Raw genomic sequence first — 17,001 nt, 5'->3', positions numbered from 1 at the left:
CGTACCATCCGCCAATGCGATGTCGCACCACAGACTGTCCAGGAGTTGACCGATGCCCTGATCCAGGTCTGGGAGGAGATCCCTCAGGAGACCATCCATCGTCTCATCAGGAGCATGCCCAGACGTTGTAGGGAGTGCATACAGGCACGTGGAGGCCACACACACTACTGAGCCTCATTTTGAATCGTCTTGAAGAATTTCCACAGAAGTTGGATCAGCCTATGTTCTCATTTTCCACTTTGATTTTGAGTATGATTCTGAATCCAGACCTTAATGGGCTAATGATTTTGATTTCCATTGATCATTCTTAGCTTATTTTGCTCTAAACACATTCCTCTGTCTAATAAATAAAGATTTTCAGCTGAAATATTTCATTCATCGAGGTCTATATTGTGTTTTTAGGTGTTCCCTTTATTTTTTTGAGCAGTATATATATCTGGGGTTTTTTTTGGAAACCTTCACTGGTGTTGCTCAACAAATGAGGACTGGAATATTAAGATATTTGTAGGGAAAAAAAACCCTTTAATTCATAGCAGTACAAGCCTGTTTCGTGAATCGCGCACTCATCAGCTGCCACGTTGAATATACCACAAAGAAAAAACCGGCGAATAAATGTCATTTATTCAAATAAATGGTATTTCATTGAGATAATAAGGTATTATGTTGAGTACAAATTTAAAGAAGCGAAATTATTTTGATATATTGATCAATGGTTAATCAATTAAAGCCTGAATACAACTCAATAAGTCTTAATCTCAAAATTCTACTTAAGTATTTGCTATTAAATGTACTTAAGGATCAAACATAAAAGCAATTATTAAGATTTTTCTTTTTGTATGTGCTCCCACTGCTTCATCTTCTTTTTCATCAGTGGGTTTTCATTTTAAAGGTTGGCTTACTCCTTGTAAATATTGCCATATAATAACTAATTAGCCTAATGGTAGCTAGCAGCAGGACAGCTGCAAGTGACAATGTGTGTGTCTGTGTTTGTGTGTGCATGTAGGAGCTCTGTCCTGCCCGCTGTGAAACTCTTGACAGATAGCAGAGGACAGAAGCTGCAGCATGAGCTGCATGCAGCAGCGCACCCATAACACCAAAACGTGGTAGAGACTGTCAGCATAGTTTTTTATTACATGACTATTTTGGTACAAACATTTACCCGCCCTGTGGCGGGTAGCCTTCCGAGATTTACTTACCAAAGGGAAAATTTACCCACATCTGGCGCCAGGCGAATGTTAATTTCAGACCCTAGCCACAATGGTATGATACGACCCTGGGAGGTAAAAGGGGTGGGGTAGGAATAAGGTTGGTCTACCAATATGCTGAAATATCAATAAACTGATATACCTGCAATTATACTACTAACAACCCTCATTCAGCACAAGCAATCCAACACAATCAATTTGACTAGATGTGTCGAACTATTTCTTTTATTACCACCACTTTGACCTTGCCTACGCTCAACAGTTACTCACCCCATGGATTACATGCAAGTGCAGTGCAACACCTATACTGCCGTAATCTCTAACAGCACATAGCTCAGCTGTTTGCCACAATACTCATGGCAAGCTGATCGACAGTTGACCCTACTTATTAGCTCTTTAAAGCCTATTAGTGTCGGCCCTGTAGGAAGGCTAAGAGTGACTACCAAGGTCACTAGTTGAGATGGAATAAACAGTGTGAGAGTGAATAAGTAAGTTATTATGTGCACTGTTCTAGGCTGAATATTTCAAAGGGGGTTTCAGCTGAATATGACTCATCCTTTCTAACTGAATCATGCTCAACATTTAATGAAAAATTATAATAAGAGAGGAATGCAGAGGAGAGCAGAGATCTTTACCCAGTTTCACGTCCCCTTCCAAGGAGAGGAGAATGTTGCCGGCCTTCAGGTCTCTGTGGATGACCTTGTTCTCATGGAGGTAAACCAAGGCTTCCAAGGTCTGCTTACACACCACACGGATCTGGGGTTCTGTCAATGGCCTTTCTAGTTCTGTGGAAGCATATGAATACACAGTAATCCCTGTTCAGCGTCTTTAGTCTTAGCTGAGATAGTGTACCAACTCTTTTCTCTCTCCCTCTCTCTCACTCTCATTTATGAATTATGAAATATAGATTCATGCAGACCAGGCCATTTAGACATAATTACAAGATCAGTGACAGCCTGGCTGCATCCCATAGCAACAGTAGAAGAACACTCCGCCCTTCTAAAGGCCAGCTTGTATGACTGTTCCAGAAATTGGTGGCGGGTGGAGGTTGCTATGGATGAGTCAGACAACAAGAGAAAGTCCACTGACATTCTCCAGCTTGAACGCATATGGCACCACTGATTGCTGCATATTCAACACTGGAGTGAATTAATGAGCATGCTGTACTTGGCAATTCACACTTAAGTGTCTGTTGAAGCCAATGGTACATTAGGAGAGGTGATGCGGTGTTTCCTAGAGTTTCCAAATAACAGAGAGAAAGCGCTGAAGCACTAGAAGTCGACTAACCCCTCCTTGAAATTGGAGCTATGATAATTACACACTTAAACTGATCTATCCAATAGGGGAGAAGGAAGGAGATCCTACAGAGGTTTTTTTGGATGAAATAAAAAGAGCTGGCACTACAGGACGGAGCAATGAAAAAGTTCCAGAATGTTTGAATACACACACACACGCGCGCACACACACACGCACACAGGCTTCCTTTCAATGAAGAGCTTGTGAGGAACTCACCCAGCATGATGGCATCCACAGCGCCACCCGCACAGAACTCAATCAGAATCTGTAGAGAGAAAACAAAGGAAGTTAAACAATAAAAGGGGGTGGGGGGATGTTATGATTCAGGTTAGCCCTAATTTTACTGCCCTCACAGGACATTGTTTGCTCCAAGAATGGACTTCAGTAACAAAATGACAGCATACAAATTACCCATATTTTTGGTTTCAGAACCTCTCTGGAAAGTGTGTTGTCTTGTGATTAGAGTCTACGTTCTATTTGTGCAATGACTCACATCCTGGTTATTTCCTCATACATACTAGTGAAAGTGATTTAAAACAATTTCCACATTTTATATATTGCATAGAAATAAGAAAGGTGGTAAGGTCAAGAAATTAAGTCCAGATGTTAGTATGCCTATATCCCATTGACCTATATGTATACCCCTCCCCCACAAAAATAGAAGTAAATGTGGTCAGGTATCACTCCTACACTGTAATTATTCAAAACTAACTACATTATTTTGTCTAACAGGAAGTTGTAAAGGGAACCTTGATGTTCTAATGCAATGCTTCTGTTGAATTTGGAGTCAGTCCATCTGTGACTCAATACTGGTGCCCTCAAACAAACTGTTGTAGCCTTTTATCAATACACATTTACATATGACAAGTAACACCTAAAAACATACAGCCAAACATATGAAGGAATGATCACAAGGGACAAGGGCTTCCAGTGGAACATGATTTAGTCTCTTAATTAAACAAACTAATGAAAGGCCACGAGCCTGCATGGCTGTGGTGCATTAGATGATCATAATGCCCTACACCGATATTGTTATTGGGAGAGAAAACTGACCAGTGTCTGACCCCAGTGATTATAGCTGATGTAAGATACATGAATACAACCTCAACATTACTGGCTTTGCTTGGCACTTCAGTCGACAGCTTGAGGTATCGGATGATCAGAAAAATCAATCAAAGCAACAACTGATAACCACCATCCATTCAGGGACCAAAACAAAGAGGGTGAACGGAGTGGCTGTTCCTGTTTTGCATCCTAATCCATCATGACATGGGAAGTGACATTTAATGATTACTTGCTCATCATTCTGAAATGTGCTATCTCAATACAAATAAGAAATTATGTGCTAACAATAACCTTCAGTTAAACTAAACAACTTACAAGTCTTTTTTTTATTCCTTCAAATTTTTGAAGGAAACATTATACCACAGAAATCTTTCACAGAAAAACAAGTGAAAACAAACCATTAAACCCAGCCCATGATTCATACTTTAACTCAACACCTAAAATGTGCAAGGGGCTTGCAGTTACACACTTATCACACTGCTAAAAGAGTGGACCGCAGGGACAAGCTGAATGCAGCTCTGAATTATTCACAGGCACTTTCTCCAGCCACCACCATCAATCCATTATCTTCCTATAGATGTGGCCAGCCCACAGAGGGATGGTCACAGGATACCACCTGCTAGAAAGTAATTGTTCTCCACTGATATTGTTCTGAATATAATATGACCCTACTTTCTGCTCATGATATACAATGCGAACTTTGATAAGCCCATGAAAAGTTAGGACTATTGAAATTATGCGAAGGAATGGCATTTAGCAAAATTTAAATTTTTAGACACTACAAGGGAACTTTGATCACTTCTTTGAATTTTAGTATCGTGGAGGTAGAGCGAAGGGAATCGGCACATAGTCAACAAAACGCATACAGATTTTAATAAATTCATTAAAAAAATACCATTGTGGCTAACCTCCCAACTGTTTAGCAACTATTTCACAATTTGAGTGGCATGAATTATAGATCACAACTGAGCAACACTTAAGAACTTGATAGGAGCAGTCAAAACGATGAACCATGACCTCTCCTGCAACAGGTATGCCTTTAAAGGCTGAAGGATAATTGGAAAGTTTCACCAGATATATACTAAAGTCCACTCCACTTGCAAATAATTTATCACTCTAGTATGAATTAGTGTGATTTAGAGGGGGGAATAAGGCAAGAAATAAGAAAGAAGTCATTGAAGGGCTGTCCCGAATACCCTTTTTTTTTTTTAAGCTCTAGAGCTTTGGTAGTAATCAACAGCAAATATTCAGCACTTGGGGGGGGGGGCGCTCAGGAAGGACTAAGCCAGACATTTCTCTGTTCTTGGCTGAGATGGACGGTATAGTGCTGCGACACATGCATGTTCTTCGGTTTGATTTTTTTTAAAAATAATTTCCGTCCTTGTCATTAAATTCTAAAAATAAATCAGTTTGAGCTTTCAAAAATTTAATTAATTTCTCATCCATAAGCAGCAGTGTATTCATTCTCCAACAGAGTGAATGTTCATTGGGTCTAAGAAGTTGAATGGACATGACTACAGAAGCGTGGTCTGAAAGGGCAATATGGCCAATATCTACATGTTCAACTAAATGAGTACGACATCTTGAAACAAAAATATAATCAGTGCGTGATGCTGACAGATGAGGCTGAGAGTGAAATGTATTGTAGTGAATTTGGGGGGGGGGCAACCACAGGAACTGCCACGGCCGAGACGCGAACCCGTATCACCCGCACCGCAGGAGACTTCGCTAACCGCTCGACTAAAGGGTCAGACCCGTCAGCCAGAGGCCAACGTGTCTACTTATCCATGCACGTTACAGTATATTGCTTTGAAAGTGGGTTATAATGGCTCCATATGTCCAAAGGATCAAACTCCTTTTTAATATTTAAGACTGCCTTGGCATTTTTGGATTGAATTGTCTGAGGGGGAAGTCTGTCCATCAATGGGCATAACGTAGAGTTAAAATAATCCCCTATTATCATGTTGGTGCAGTCCATATCAGCTAGTTGACTAAGTAAAGATGCGTAAAAGGCTTCATCTTGGATATTAGAGGCATACACATTTCCTAACAAAATATTTTCACCGTGTAGCACCCTTTTAACTAGGATGCATCTTCCTTCAGTGTCTTTACAGGAAGCTGTGACAGTAAATGGAAGATTTTTATGTATTAGGGTAATCACTCCCCTCTTATTTGTTGAGTGTGATGAGAAGAAAATCTGACCAACCCATTCCCTACAATACTTTTTTTGTGCTCATCATCATTTAAATGTGTTTCCTGTAGAAAAGCTATTTAAATCTTATCTTTTATTGAGAGAGTTCAGGACAGATTTTCTCTTTACCACATTATTAGAGCCCCAAATATTCCATGTACATATCTTAATAGACATTGACACAAAGTTGTTATGAATTGTGTGCTGCATATGACTTTAGCCATTAGACATAAGCTGGACCAATCTGTAACTTCAAGTATAGAATGAACTCTGCTGAACATAGAGATGTGTTCCAGGCAAAAACAGAACAGAACGCTTGGAATAATTAAGAACTTAAACACAGAAAGAACGATAAAGAAAAACCTACAAGAAAAGTAAAATCTAACATTGTCTAGTTGTACTTTCACCATGTAAACAGTACAGCTATAGGGGATCAAAAACAAATTAGTACAAATTCCCCTTACAGGATTGCAACCATAAGAATACCAGCGTACAATTATGTGAGATTAAAGTGAGATAGGAAAAGCCCCGATATGCAAAGGCGCTTGTTTCATGTCATTCTGGATTCAGCAGTCATATCTGAAGCAATCCCAGTCTACATAACTTCAAAGCCAGAGGTTAATTTTGACGCAGGCTGTTTACTGATGTAGTCATTGATTTCTTTCATGTTTGAGAAGGAGGAACTGGTGCCATTGGGGTGAAAGATTCTAATGACAGCAGGGTACAAGAAGGGTATCTTATCCGAGCTTCTCTCAGTAATTTGTGGGCATTTGCCGACTCCTTCCTCTTCCTCACAACCTCCGCGGTGAAATCCTGATGGAAGGACACGTTTCCACCCTCAATATTTATTGTACCTCTGTTTCTTGCTGCATATAGGATTCTCTGTTTGTCGGTGTAGTTGTGCATCCTCACCAGGACAGCTCTCGGGCACTCCTTACCGGCGAGTCTCACTGGCGGTCCCATGCGGTGGGCTCTCTCAATCTTGATTCAGTCCTGTTGCATATTCAGAACATCTGGTATCCACTTTTGAAAGAAATCGACTGGTGTTTTGCCCTCCGCACCTTCTTTCAGTCAGACAATCCTCACGTTCTGCTGTCGACTTTGGTTTTCAAAACTTTCGAGGCAATCTAGTGCCTTCTTTAGCTGGACATCCAGAGCTCTCACCTGGGGTGCAGTAGTAGCCGACACATCCTCCAGGTCTGAGACCCGCTGCTCTCCTGTCCTCATTCTCTCAATTGTCTAATTTCTCAGAGAGTTCGCTAACTGGTTTTATTATGTTAGCTAATTTACTGTCCAACATCTTCTCTATATTAGCAGTAACACTCTCCACAATTAATTTGTCTTGGTATGCACTTAGCTCTTCATTGTCAGCGTGCGTTGCGTCACCCACCGGCCCAAGATCATTGTCTTGGCCAACATGGGTAGCATTAGTGTTGCCTTTACCTCCTTTTTTACGTCCGTCTTTCTTCTTATTCGATCAAGGATGCATGAAAAAGTTGTCTAGTGACATTATAGGTGTAATGTGCACAACAGGCGGCTTTCCACTGGTAGGAAATATGTTTAAAAATGAAATTTGCAGCAATCGAGTGGGGAGGCGAAATTTCTACGTCTGCTCGGATCGGCACATCACGTCATCCCCTATTTATCCCGGTTTAATTAATTGTTAGGGATTTTGTTATTCTACGCAGGGTTCCTTAATTAGTTTTCTGCAAGGGTCAAATTATGAAAGCCAATTTATTTTATTTTGTCACTGAACCTTACAACGAATTGTATTCTTACAATGAAATTTGTTCTCTGCACTTAACCCATTCTAGTGTATAGGAGCCAGCCATTGCCCAGCAAACATGCCCGTGCGGGCCCACTGTGGGTAGGTGTGGGTTTATTGTGGGGCAATGTGGGCAGGGGCAAACCTGCACTAATCCCACATGGGCCCCATGTGGTTAGCCCATGCGGAGCCCACAGCAGTTTTGCCCTTTGAGGCAACTATGTGGGCTTATTGTGGGCAAGCCCAACTGTGCTCTTGCCCACAGTAAGCCCACATGGGCCCTCTGTGGGTTAGCCCATGCGGGGCCCACAGCAGTTTTGACCTTTGAGGTCAACCCCCTGTTGACAGTACAGTTAAAACGTTTTAAGATTACAATTGCTTTAGGGTAAGCGGTACTCAAACTTTTTATTTACCGCCCATGCCAAATGCTGCATATAGTCAGACCTATGCAAAAATGACAATAAAATGTAAACAAGTTGTCCAAGGTTTAACCGGTCCATCCCATACTTAACTAAATCTGCCCATCCAACAAGACAAGTACCGTCTCAACATTTTGGTTTGTTGCAGCTGTTTCATATTATAGTTAAGAGAAAGAACACTAGATTTTTTTTTAAATTTTTGTCCCTTAAATGTTCCCATAGAGCAGCTCATGCTGTTTTTTTAACCACTGGTTCAGATATGTGGATGACACATGGGTCAAAATCCAAACACAAGAGGTGCAAGCGTTTACCAAACACATCAACTCAGTGGACAAGAACATTAAGTTCACAAGGGAAGACATAAAGAACAACAGTTTGCCCTTCTTGGACTGTGACGTCCACATTGGGGAAGACAGAAGCTTCCACATTGGGGTTTACAGGAAACCTACACACACAGACCAATATCTACTTTTCGACTCACACCACCCTCTGGAACACAAACTGAGCGTCATCAGAACTTTCCAACACAGAGCTGGCAATGTGCCCAGCAGCACTCAGGCCCAACGGGAAGAACACAAACACCTGAAGGGAGCTTTAAAAACCTGCGGCTACCCCAGTTGGACCTTTGTGAAAACTGCAACACGTTCCAAAAAGACCAACCAGGTGAGCGACGAGGAGAAAAGGGACAGAAGGAATAGCACAGTCATCCCGTATGTTTCTGGGGTCTCCGAGAAACTCAGGAGAATTTTCAACAAACACCGCATCCCGGTATACTTCAAACCCAGCAACACACTCCGACAAAGACTGGTTCATCCCAAAGACCGTGTACCACACACCCAAAAAAGCAATCTGGTGTATGCTGTACAATGCAATGAGGATTGCACTGACCTATACACAGGAGAAACCAAACAACCATTACACAAACGAATGGCCCAACACAGAAGGCCAAACTCCTCAGGACAAGACTCAGCAGTCTATCTACACCTAAAGGAGAAGACACACTCCTTCGAGGACAGCAACGTACACATTTTGGACAGAGAAGATAGATGGTTTGACAGAGGGGTGAAGGAAGCCATCTATGCGGAACTGGAAAAACCATCCCTCAACAGACGAGGAGGTCTGCGACACCACCTATCTCCCACTTACAATGCCGTCCTTTCATCTCTACCCAGGAGACTCAAGAAGCCTAGCCTCCAAGAACAACAGTTGGTCACTAACGGCTCCAACGACTCATGAACACTGAATAATGAAGTCGAAACTAACACCCCCAACGACCGTCGCTGCTAAACAAATGCAAATCAATAGCTCCGATTGCGACGGGCCGGCTGGACATCGGAGCACAGGAGAGCCACGCATATCAATAGCTCCGATAACGACGGGTGCAGCCAAACATCGGTACACAAAAGAGCCACTCATATCTATGGCTCTGTTAGCGACGGGCGTTGGTAAACATCGGGACACAAAGAGCCATGGACATCTATAGCTCTGACAACGTCTCCAAGAGGATAAATTCTGAGTCAGACTAGCTTGGTCTAGTCCGAAAGGCATGAACTGAGGAAGGCTCTTGGATGAGAGGCGAAACATCTTCACAGATATATACCAAGTCCAGTTGCACTTGATTCAACTCCTTTGGATAACCATGACCTGGATGAATGAGAACATTCACAGACAGCACTATAGATGCGATGTTTGCTTTGAGAATGTTGACTGAGAAGTAGAGAAGGCCAGGAGTTACATTGTGTCTTTGTGGATTTAGAGAAAGCATATGACAGGACGTCGAGAGAGGAGGCGTGGTATTGTATGAGAAGTCGGGCGTTGCAGAGAAGTATGTAGGAGTGGTGCAAGATATGGACGAGGGAAGTGTGACAGTGGTGAGGTGTGCGGTTGGAATGACAGATGGGTTCAAGGTGGAGGTGGGATTACATCAAGGATCGGCTCTGACCCCTTTCTTGTTTGCACTGATGATGGACAGGCTGACAGACAGGATCAGGCAGGAGTCTCTGACCTGTAGCAAGAGTAGGGTGCAGGTTGAGGAGAGCCGGGTGAGGTGGAGGTATGCACTGGAGAGAAGAGAAATGAAAGCCAGTAGGAGCAAGATGGAATACCTAAGCGTGAATGAGAGGGAGGACAGTAGAATGGTGAGGATGTAAGGAGTATAATCCAGTTGAGTGGTCTGAAACTGAACAAAAACAAATGTCAGTTCGGGGCAACAGAAATCACTTTCTTAGGTGACAAGCTGTCTGGAGAAGGAGTTGGAACTGGACCGCTCTAAAGTACAGGCCATTCTGGACATGCCCCCACCTACAGAAAATAAGTGATTAAATACACAGAGACAAGATGTACTTTTCAGCTTGATTTAATACATAACTGAACATTACATGGTTCATGTGGTAGGCCAAACACAGACACAAACTGATTTGGGCCCAATGACTGAAAGACTGAGCTCAAGGAAAAAAGGGTTTTCTTGTAGAGGTGACGAAGGCTTATGATTTTAAATACTTGGGGCCAACTGTCCAAAGTAACGGGGAGTGCAGAAGAGAGGAGAAGAAGAGAGAGCAGGCAGGGTGGAGTGGGTGGAGAAGAGTGTCAGGAGTGATTTGCAACTGAAGGGTATCAGCAAAAGTTAAAGAGAAGGTTTACACAGATGGTTGTGAGACCAGCTATGTTATATGGTTTGGAGACAGTGGCACTGACGAAAAGAGAAGAGGTGGAGCTGGAGGTGGCAGAGTTGAAGATGCCAAGATTTTCATTGGGAATGACGAAGAAGGACAGGATTAGGAACGAGTATATTAGCGGGACAGCTCAGGTTGGACAGTTTGGAGACAAATCAAGAAAGGCAAGATTGAGAAGGCTTGGACATGTGTGGAGGAGAGTATATTGGGAGAAGGATGCTGAATATGGAGTATATTGGGAGAAGGTTGCTGAATATGGAGCTGCCAGGGAAGAGGAAAAGAGGAAGGCCAAAGAGGAGGTTAATGGATGTGGTGAGAGAGGACATGCAGGTGGTTGGAGTGACAGAGGATGAAGAGGACAAGAAGAGATGGAAACGGATGATCTGCTGTGGCAACCCCTAACGGGAGCAGCTGAAAGTAGTAGTAGTAGTATTGTACAGGAGCAGTGGGCAGCTTCAGCGCCTGGAGACCAACTCCAGTTCTTTTTTCCCATTGCCTTGGCCAGGGGCAGAGGCAGGAGTATTAAACCTAACATGCATGTCTTTTTTGATGGTGGAAGGAAACCGGAACAACCAGAGGAATCCCACAGACACGGGGAGAACATGCAAACTCCACACAGAAACGGCCTGGGGTTCAAACCCAGGAACCCACACAGACACAGGGAGAACATGCAAACTCCACACCGAAAGGACCTGGGATGGCCTGGGGTTCGAACTTGGGACCTTCTTGTTATGAGGCAACAGTGTTAACCACTGGGCCACCATGCCGCCCAAATGTCATGCAGGCCAAGCCAAGGGCCAACACGTCTGGGTTTTGTTTTTCCATTGTGCCACTAAAAGTTGTTTTATGTGCGGATGTTGTTGTTGCTGTTATTATGATTAATTACTATGATCAATTATTATTATAATAAGTAGTAGTAATAATTTGGGCCTGAGATTCTCAAAACCTGTGTTGTGGCTCACACACACACACACACACACACACACACACACACACACACACACACACACACACAAAAGCACTCTTGAAACAAAATAAATCCAAAACAAACCATTTAATTATGGATAAATGGACAAAAATAAATGGATGTTCATTCACCAATCAATGAGAGCCACTGATGTCGGCCTGTATTCTGTTGTGGCAGAAAAAAAACCCACGTATATCTGAATCCGGAAAACAAAAACCCAATACCTACCCAATGAATGAATACTCGAATAGCTGAATACTCGAGTCCAGCCCAACTAATTTGTCAGATGCGCTCCTGAAGAAGTCATGAAAAATTGGACCTTGCAAGATTTCTCTTATCACACGTATCAAGCAATTTGCCTTACACTGCATCATTTGCAATGTGAGGATTGCACATGTGTATATTGTGTTGTCGATCCTGACACTATATACTGTTAGGCACTAATGCCTCTGTGTTTGCATGTCTGGGTGCGTAGCTGGCTCATAACGCCAATGCCTGCTTGGGGTTCAAAATTAACACCACAACACACAACCCAAACCTAGCTTTCCCAGTTGGAGTCCTACTTACCCAAAGTTTGCTTTCATAGTAGAATGCATCCAGCAGTTTGACGATATGATGGTGGTCGCAGGAGGCCAGAATGTCAATTTCTACCATGTAATCCTCAAGCTCCTCCTCTGTCTTTGTGTCAATCACCTTTGCAGCAGCCAAGGTTCCATTTTGTTTGTTCTGAGCCTAAAACCAGCAAATTAGAGAAATTAATAAACATATTCGCTAAAGGTCAGAGACATTGTATAAATGGAGAACGATATTGTGCAAAGAGCATTTCTCTGAAACATGAGTGTTTTTGAAATGGCTGACAGGGCCAATCAACAAATATCCTTGCCTAATTATTATTGGCAGTTGTTAACAGTATCTATGGTAAAAGTACATTCATCAGTGATAACAATTTCATAAAATACCCTTTTGGAGTTAGAACAATAAGCACCAGGGTGCTATATGGCTTGACCAGTTGAAAGCAATCTTCTAAAAAGGTCATATCTGAAAAATAAAACTCAAGAGACATGATAAGACATGGTCTTACATTTGAAAGAAAAATGGCTTAAGGGAAGACAAAATAACTACCTGTAGTCTATTTCAATAGAAAACGGTTCACCTTCTAACCTACTTTTAACACAAACCGTCCTTTTTCTTGCTGGCTCTGTTCCTCCACACTTTCTATCACTTTAATTTCTTTCAGTCTTTCTCCAACAATTCTTACATCAAATGGGATGTTATAGTAAAGGTAGCAAATATACAAGAGTTTAATAAAATAGTGATACACATCCTTCAAAACGTTCAAAAACCAGTAAACTGAGACTGAGGAGGAAGAGGTAATGGGAAGAATTGGACATTTCTCCATGCAACACTTCCTCTGTCAAACAAGCAGTGGTTGAGTTATTTTCAGCCCAGCTTAGGGTTTAATGTTTATGGATACAAAGACAATCTCATGGAGTGAAGGAAAAAGAAGGGAAGGAGTGGCACAACCAACTACTACAGAGTATGTCAGACTCTATATTTATACGGCTAGTCTGACACACACCCTGTCTCCCTCTTTGTGCTCTTGACACCTATCAGGCCTAGGCCATTACAGTCATCTAACTGTGGGCTGAATTTATGATAGTAATGTTTCACTATTTGCTCTATCAAGGAGCTATGCCAACTAAACCAACTAACCCTGTAGCTTTCATTTGTTAAATAAATAACACCATTCTACGTATCATAAGAAATTGCATTCTTTTGGACACCCGATATATGTAAGCAGTCATCAACATTTATGTTACTTAGTTAATAGCACATCACTAACAAAGCTTAATGTCACCAAATTGAAAACCAGCAAGACTTGATCCAAACAATGTCAAATGCTTGGATAGCAGTAAGTTATTTTGATGACAGCCTGAAGGAATTGGCCAAATTTTAAACCAATATGACTTAAGAACAAGAGCATGGACTTTGATAAGGTAGAATAATTTTGTCTCTTCCTAGGACGTGATCAAATTAATCTACGAGAAGTGGCTGGCTGTACAAACAGAATTATATCAGCAGTTTGTGTTAGCATGAACCATCCTCACACAGCGCTGGCAGCCTTCACATCCACTACACAAGTTAAAGGTCCAATATAACACCTGTTACGTCATGCATCTATATGTGCAAGCAAGCAAAACTATTAAAACAATTGAGTCACCCACTACTAGAAATCTTACCACCATGTCCATAAAAACACAAAACAGCTAGGAGTCCTGTGAAATGACTTATGAAATGCTTTTGAGTGTGAGGTAGTATTGTGACCTGATGATGGCAACTGTCTCATACACATCTTGGGGATAACACTTTGCTTTGAGGCATGGCCTAATAACTTAAGCCTTGGAAGGCACTAATATGGTCTGGCTATCATCACTGCTGGCTAATGAAGACTCAGAGTGCAGCAAATGAAGATTTCTGGCCAATCAGCTCCATTATTTGATCACTGAACTTCCAGGAAGCAACAACAGCATTACTACTGAGAGCTGCTCTATCAGGCTGACTGAAATCAAAGAGTGCTGACCTAGTGCAGAGATGCAATTTTATGCTATGACAATTTCTACTTAATTACACTGCCATCAACCAAATCACTTCTTTGTCATCACCTCCATTCCTCAGCAAATGTTTTACATTTCTGTAGTGTCAGTCATGTGTTCTCATTGTTCAATTTGATCATTTCCTGTGGCAGTCATTTTGAAAACATGCCTGCATTTGAACTTCCTATGTAACCCACGAACAGAAGTAAATGAGATTTCTCTGTAGTTGTCCTCTTTAAAGGATGAATTCACACAATAACCCTGAGCGGCAGATCATCGTTCTGTTGTCTATCTGTTAGAATACAGAAAGAATGTCTCTCCCAGTTCGCTGGCAGAGACATTCATTATAATCAATGGTGACAAAATGCATGCTCAGTAGAAAACATTACTACTCCAAATGTATGTTCATACCTAGACACCAGTCATGATGTTATGGTATGAATACATCAACAAACATCTTGTGTGCCCCTCACTACATAGAAAAAAGTGCCCGTTTGGAGAGGTTAATTCTACGAGGGTGTTAGTGTCACATTTTTATTGATATGGCCCTTGCTTCAAGGAATTTTGTCGTGTGAGCCAGCAGACGACCCCTTAGCTGGTTAAACTTGCTGCTTTGTGCTGCTTTGTGATCATGAAATTGAATCGAATTTGCACCTTTGGATTTAGCATGTTGGAGGAGGCCATGTTTCCTCTCTAAAAGTGAACCACACCTTCCACCTTCCAACAGTTCCCACAAAGGCTAACTCCAAGTCAATGACATGACAAAGTCATGTTACCAAAGAACGTGACAATTTAATTGGGATTAACGGATCAAGCCAACAGTGACAAAAGCCCTTTAACTCCGTTTGTCTTCCGTTTCCAAAATGTGTTGATCTGGAGGATGTAATCAAGCGATCCGGGCAGTTTTACCTATAGTTTTTTTGTGAACTGACATGGCTTATATTTGAGACAGAAACCCAGCGTGATTTAAAACATCTGAATGACAGAGGGTCGTACCTTGACCTGTTACAGCTCCTCTGAAATCCAGTGTTCATGAGAAAGCTCACCAACTCTGCGCCAAGAGCCCCCCCCCCCAAAAAAAGACCACTTAAGAAATAAATGGGCTGAGGAAGGATAGTTATATATAAATATATTCATATTACCTTGTACACTTTCCCAAACGCTCCATCCCCCAGTTCCCCTACAATCTCCCAGATTTCCTCTGGGTTCACATCCCTGTGCACATGTTCATACTGCTTCTTCTTCCTATCCGGTCCCAGTTTGAAGATCTTCCTAAAATTGAAGAAGGACATCTTCAGCAGAACTAAACGCGGTTTCCTCCGCTCGCGTTATTTCCGCTAAGAGAACGTACTCCGAGATGAGAGAGGGAGCCCAACGAGGCTATCGAAATAACAGCATTCACACGTCAGGCGAAGGCAGACAGCCTGTATTTTGGCCATTCGAATTTCATACAAACGGGACGGGCGTTGTTTTTTTTGTGAGAATTTTCCTCGGTGCTGTTTTATTTAACATCCAACTCCCGACAGCGTTGAAACGAGGCGGCTCGTCGAGATATTAAAAAAAGAGGGTCGCAGTGTAAAGAGTTCGTTCGTTGAGGCTCGTTGGCGGACGTTTCGGTTTAAAACTGAAAAAGGCGGCACCGCAGCGACTACCGAGGCATCTCTTCGCATCCCCGACAAGGAGGTCGGACACCGTGATTAAAGGTTAAATCTAAAAACGATTTTAGGACTTCATCTGGGCAGAGATAAGTTAGCGGTGTCTGTGTCCTGAAACTCCTCTCGATGACGTACTCAGCCTTCCGTCCCTACTGCGCTTGCGCGTTGCGAGGAGGACGGGGGAGGGGGCTGAATGAATTAACGTTCATTTACATTTACTCATTCCATATTGGCAACCGCTTTTATCCAAAGAGACTTAAGAGGCGGCAAATACATGAATCCGGGTATTGCAAACTGGCATCACAGAGCACTAAATATCACAGTGGTGTTATGAAGAGATGGTAGTAGTACATCTGATACATTGCAGTCTTATCATTGCAAACGGTGCATGTCGTGTCGCTAAGTGCACTTTATATCAACAGGCGGAGAGTAGGAGAAACCAAGCACAAAATGGACATTGTCACATACCGGTATATCAGGTAAATTAGATAGATAGATATTCTTCATTGTCTTACTTGAGGAAATTTGCTGTCACTGCCTGTAAATCAAAATATTATTCATACCTCCATACCGTTAGACGTAGGTGAACAGGTGCTACTACACACGTACCTACCTGCACGATATCAGTTGTTACACAGTGACATCATTTCGAGCATATTACGTACGAATGTTTATGCGGATGGCCCTCGTAGTAAGAGAGGTTTATGCAGTTCAGCATTTCAATATTTTCAGATATGTAAGGACACGAGTTTGTCATTAGAGGCATGTGACGGGAGAAGACGCGCGGTGGAAGACTTGTTGCATGTGACACAATGAATGTAGCGCCATGTAAACTTTGTATTTTGCAGCGTCCCCGTGTGGAAGTATTGAAAATGACAGCCATCTACATCTACTTCCTCTAGTCAGTTTTGTGAGTGTCTAATCGCTAGGAGGAGGCAAAGCAATGTTCTACTGTCATTGCAGAGCGCCAGTTCACTGTGCATTTTAGGATTTTTTTAGGTAAGAAAATGCTACAGCTCCACAACATGCACCAACTTTTTATTTTGCGAACAAAAAGTTGTTCTGCCAGGCAGCCTCCTCAGAGGGATCGTTCCAGACACGTGATAAAACTGTCTTGCCCGTGCATTCAAGTACCCCTCATTGCTTTGCTCAGAAGGTCCACCCCTCTTGGC

At 42.3% G+C, this 17,001-nt stretch overlaps 1 protein-coding gene across 3 annotated transcripts in view; it reads right to left on the bottom strand.

Annotated features, from left to right (window-relative positions):
* Positions 1-15,945, bottom strand: part of slka (STE20-like kinase a) — a 52,651-nt gene extending 36,706 nt beyond the window's left edge. For all 3 annotated transcript variants that reach the window (XM_056292293.1, XM_056292294.1, XM_056292295.1), the window contains exons 1-4: positions 15,317-15,945; positions 12,148-12,312; positions 2,718-2,766; positions 1,841-1,990 (exon numbers count right to left, since the gene is read on the bottom strand). In XM_056292293.1, coding sequence (XP_056148268.1) covers positions 1,841-1,990; positions 2,718-2,766; positions 12,148-12,312; positions 15,317-15,466 — 514 coding nt within the window. In that variant the 5' untranslated portion in view covers positions 15,467-15,945. The remainder of the gene's footprint in view (positions 1-1,840; positions 1,991-2,717; positions 2,767-12,147; positions 12,313-15,316) is intronic.
* Positions 15,946-17,001: the final 1,056 nt, after the last annotated feature.

The sequence above is a fragment of the Lampris incognitus genome, chromosome 13, assembly GCF_029633865.1.
Source record: "Lampris incognitus isolate fLamInc1 chromosome 13, fLamInc1.hap2, whole genome shotgun sequence".
NCBI lineage: Eukaryota > Metazoa > Chordata > Actinopteri > Lampriformes > Lampridae > Lampris > Lampris incognitus.
The sequence above is the reverse complement of the archived record's forward strand: the minus strand, read 5'-3'. Positions and strand labels throughout refer to the sequence as shown.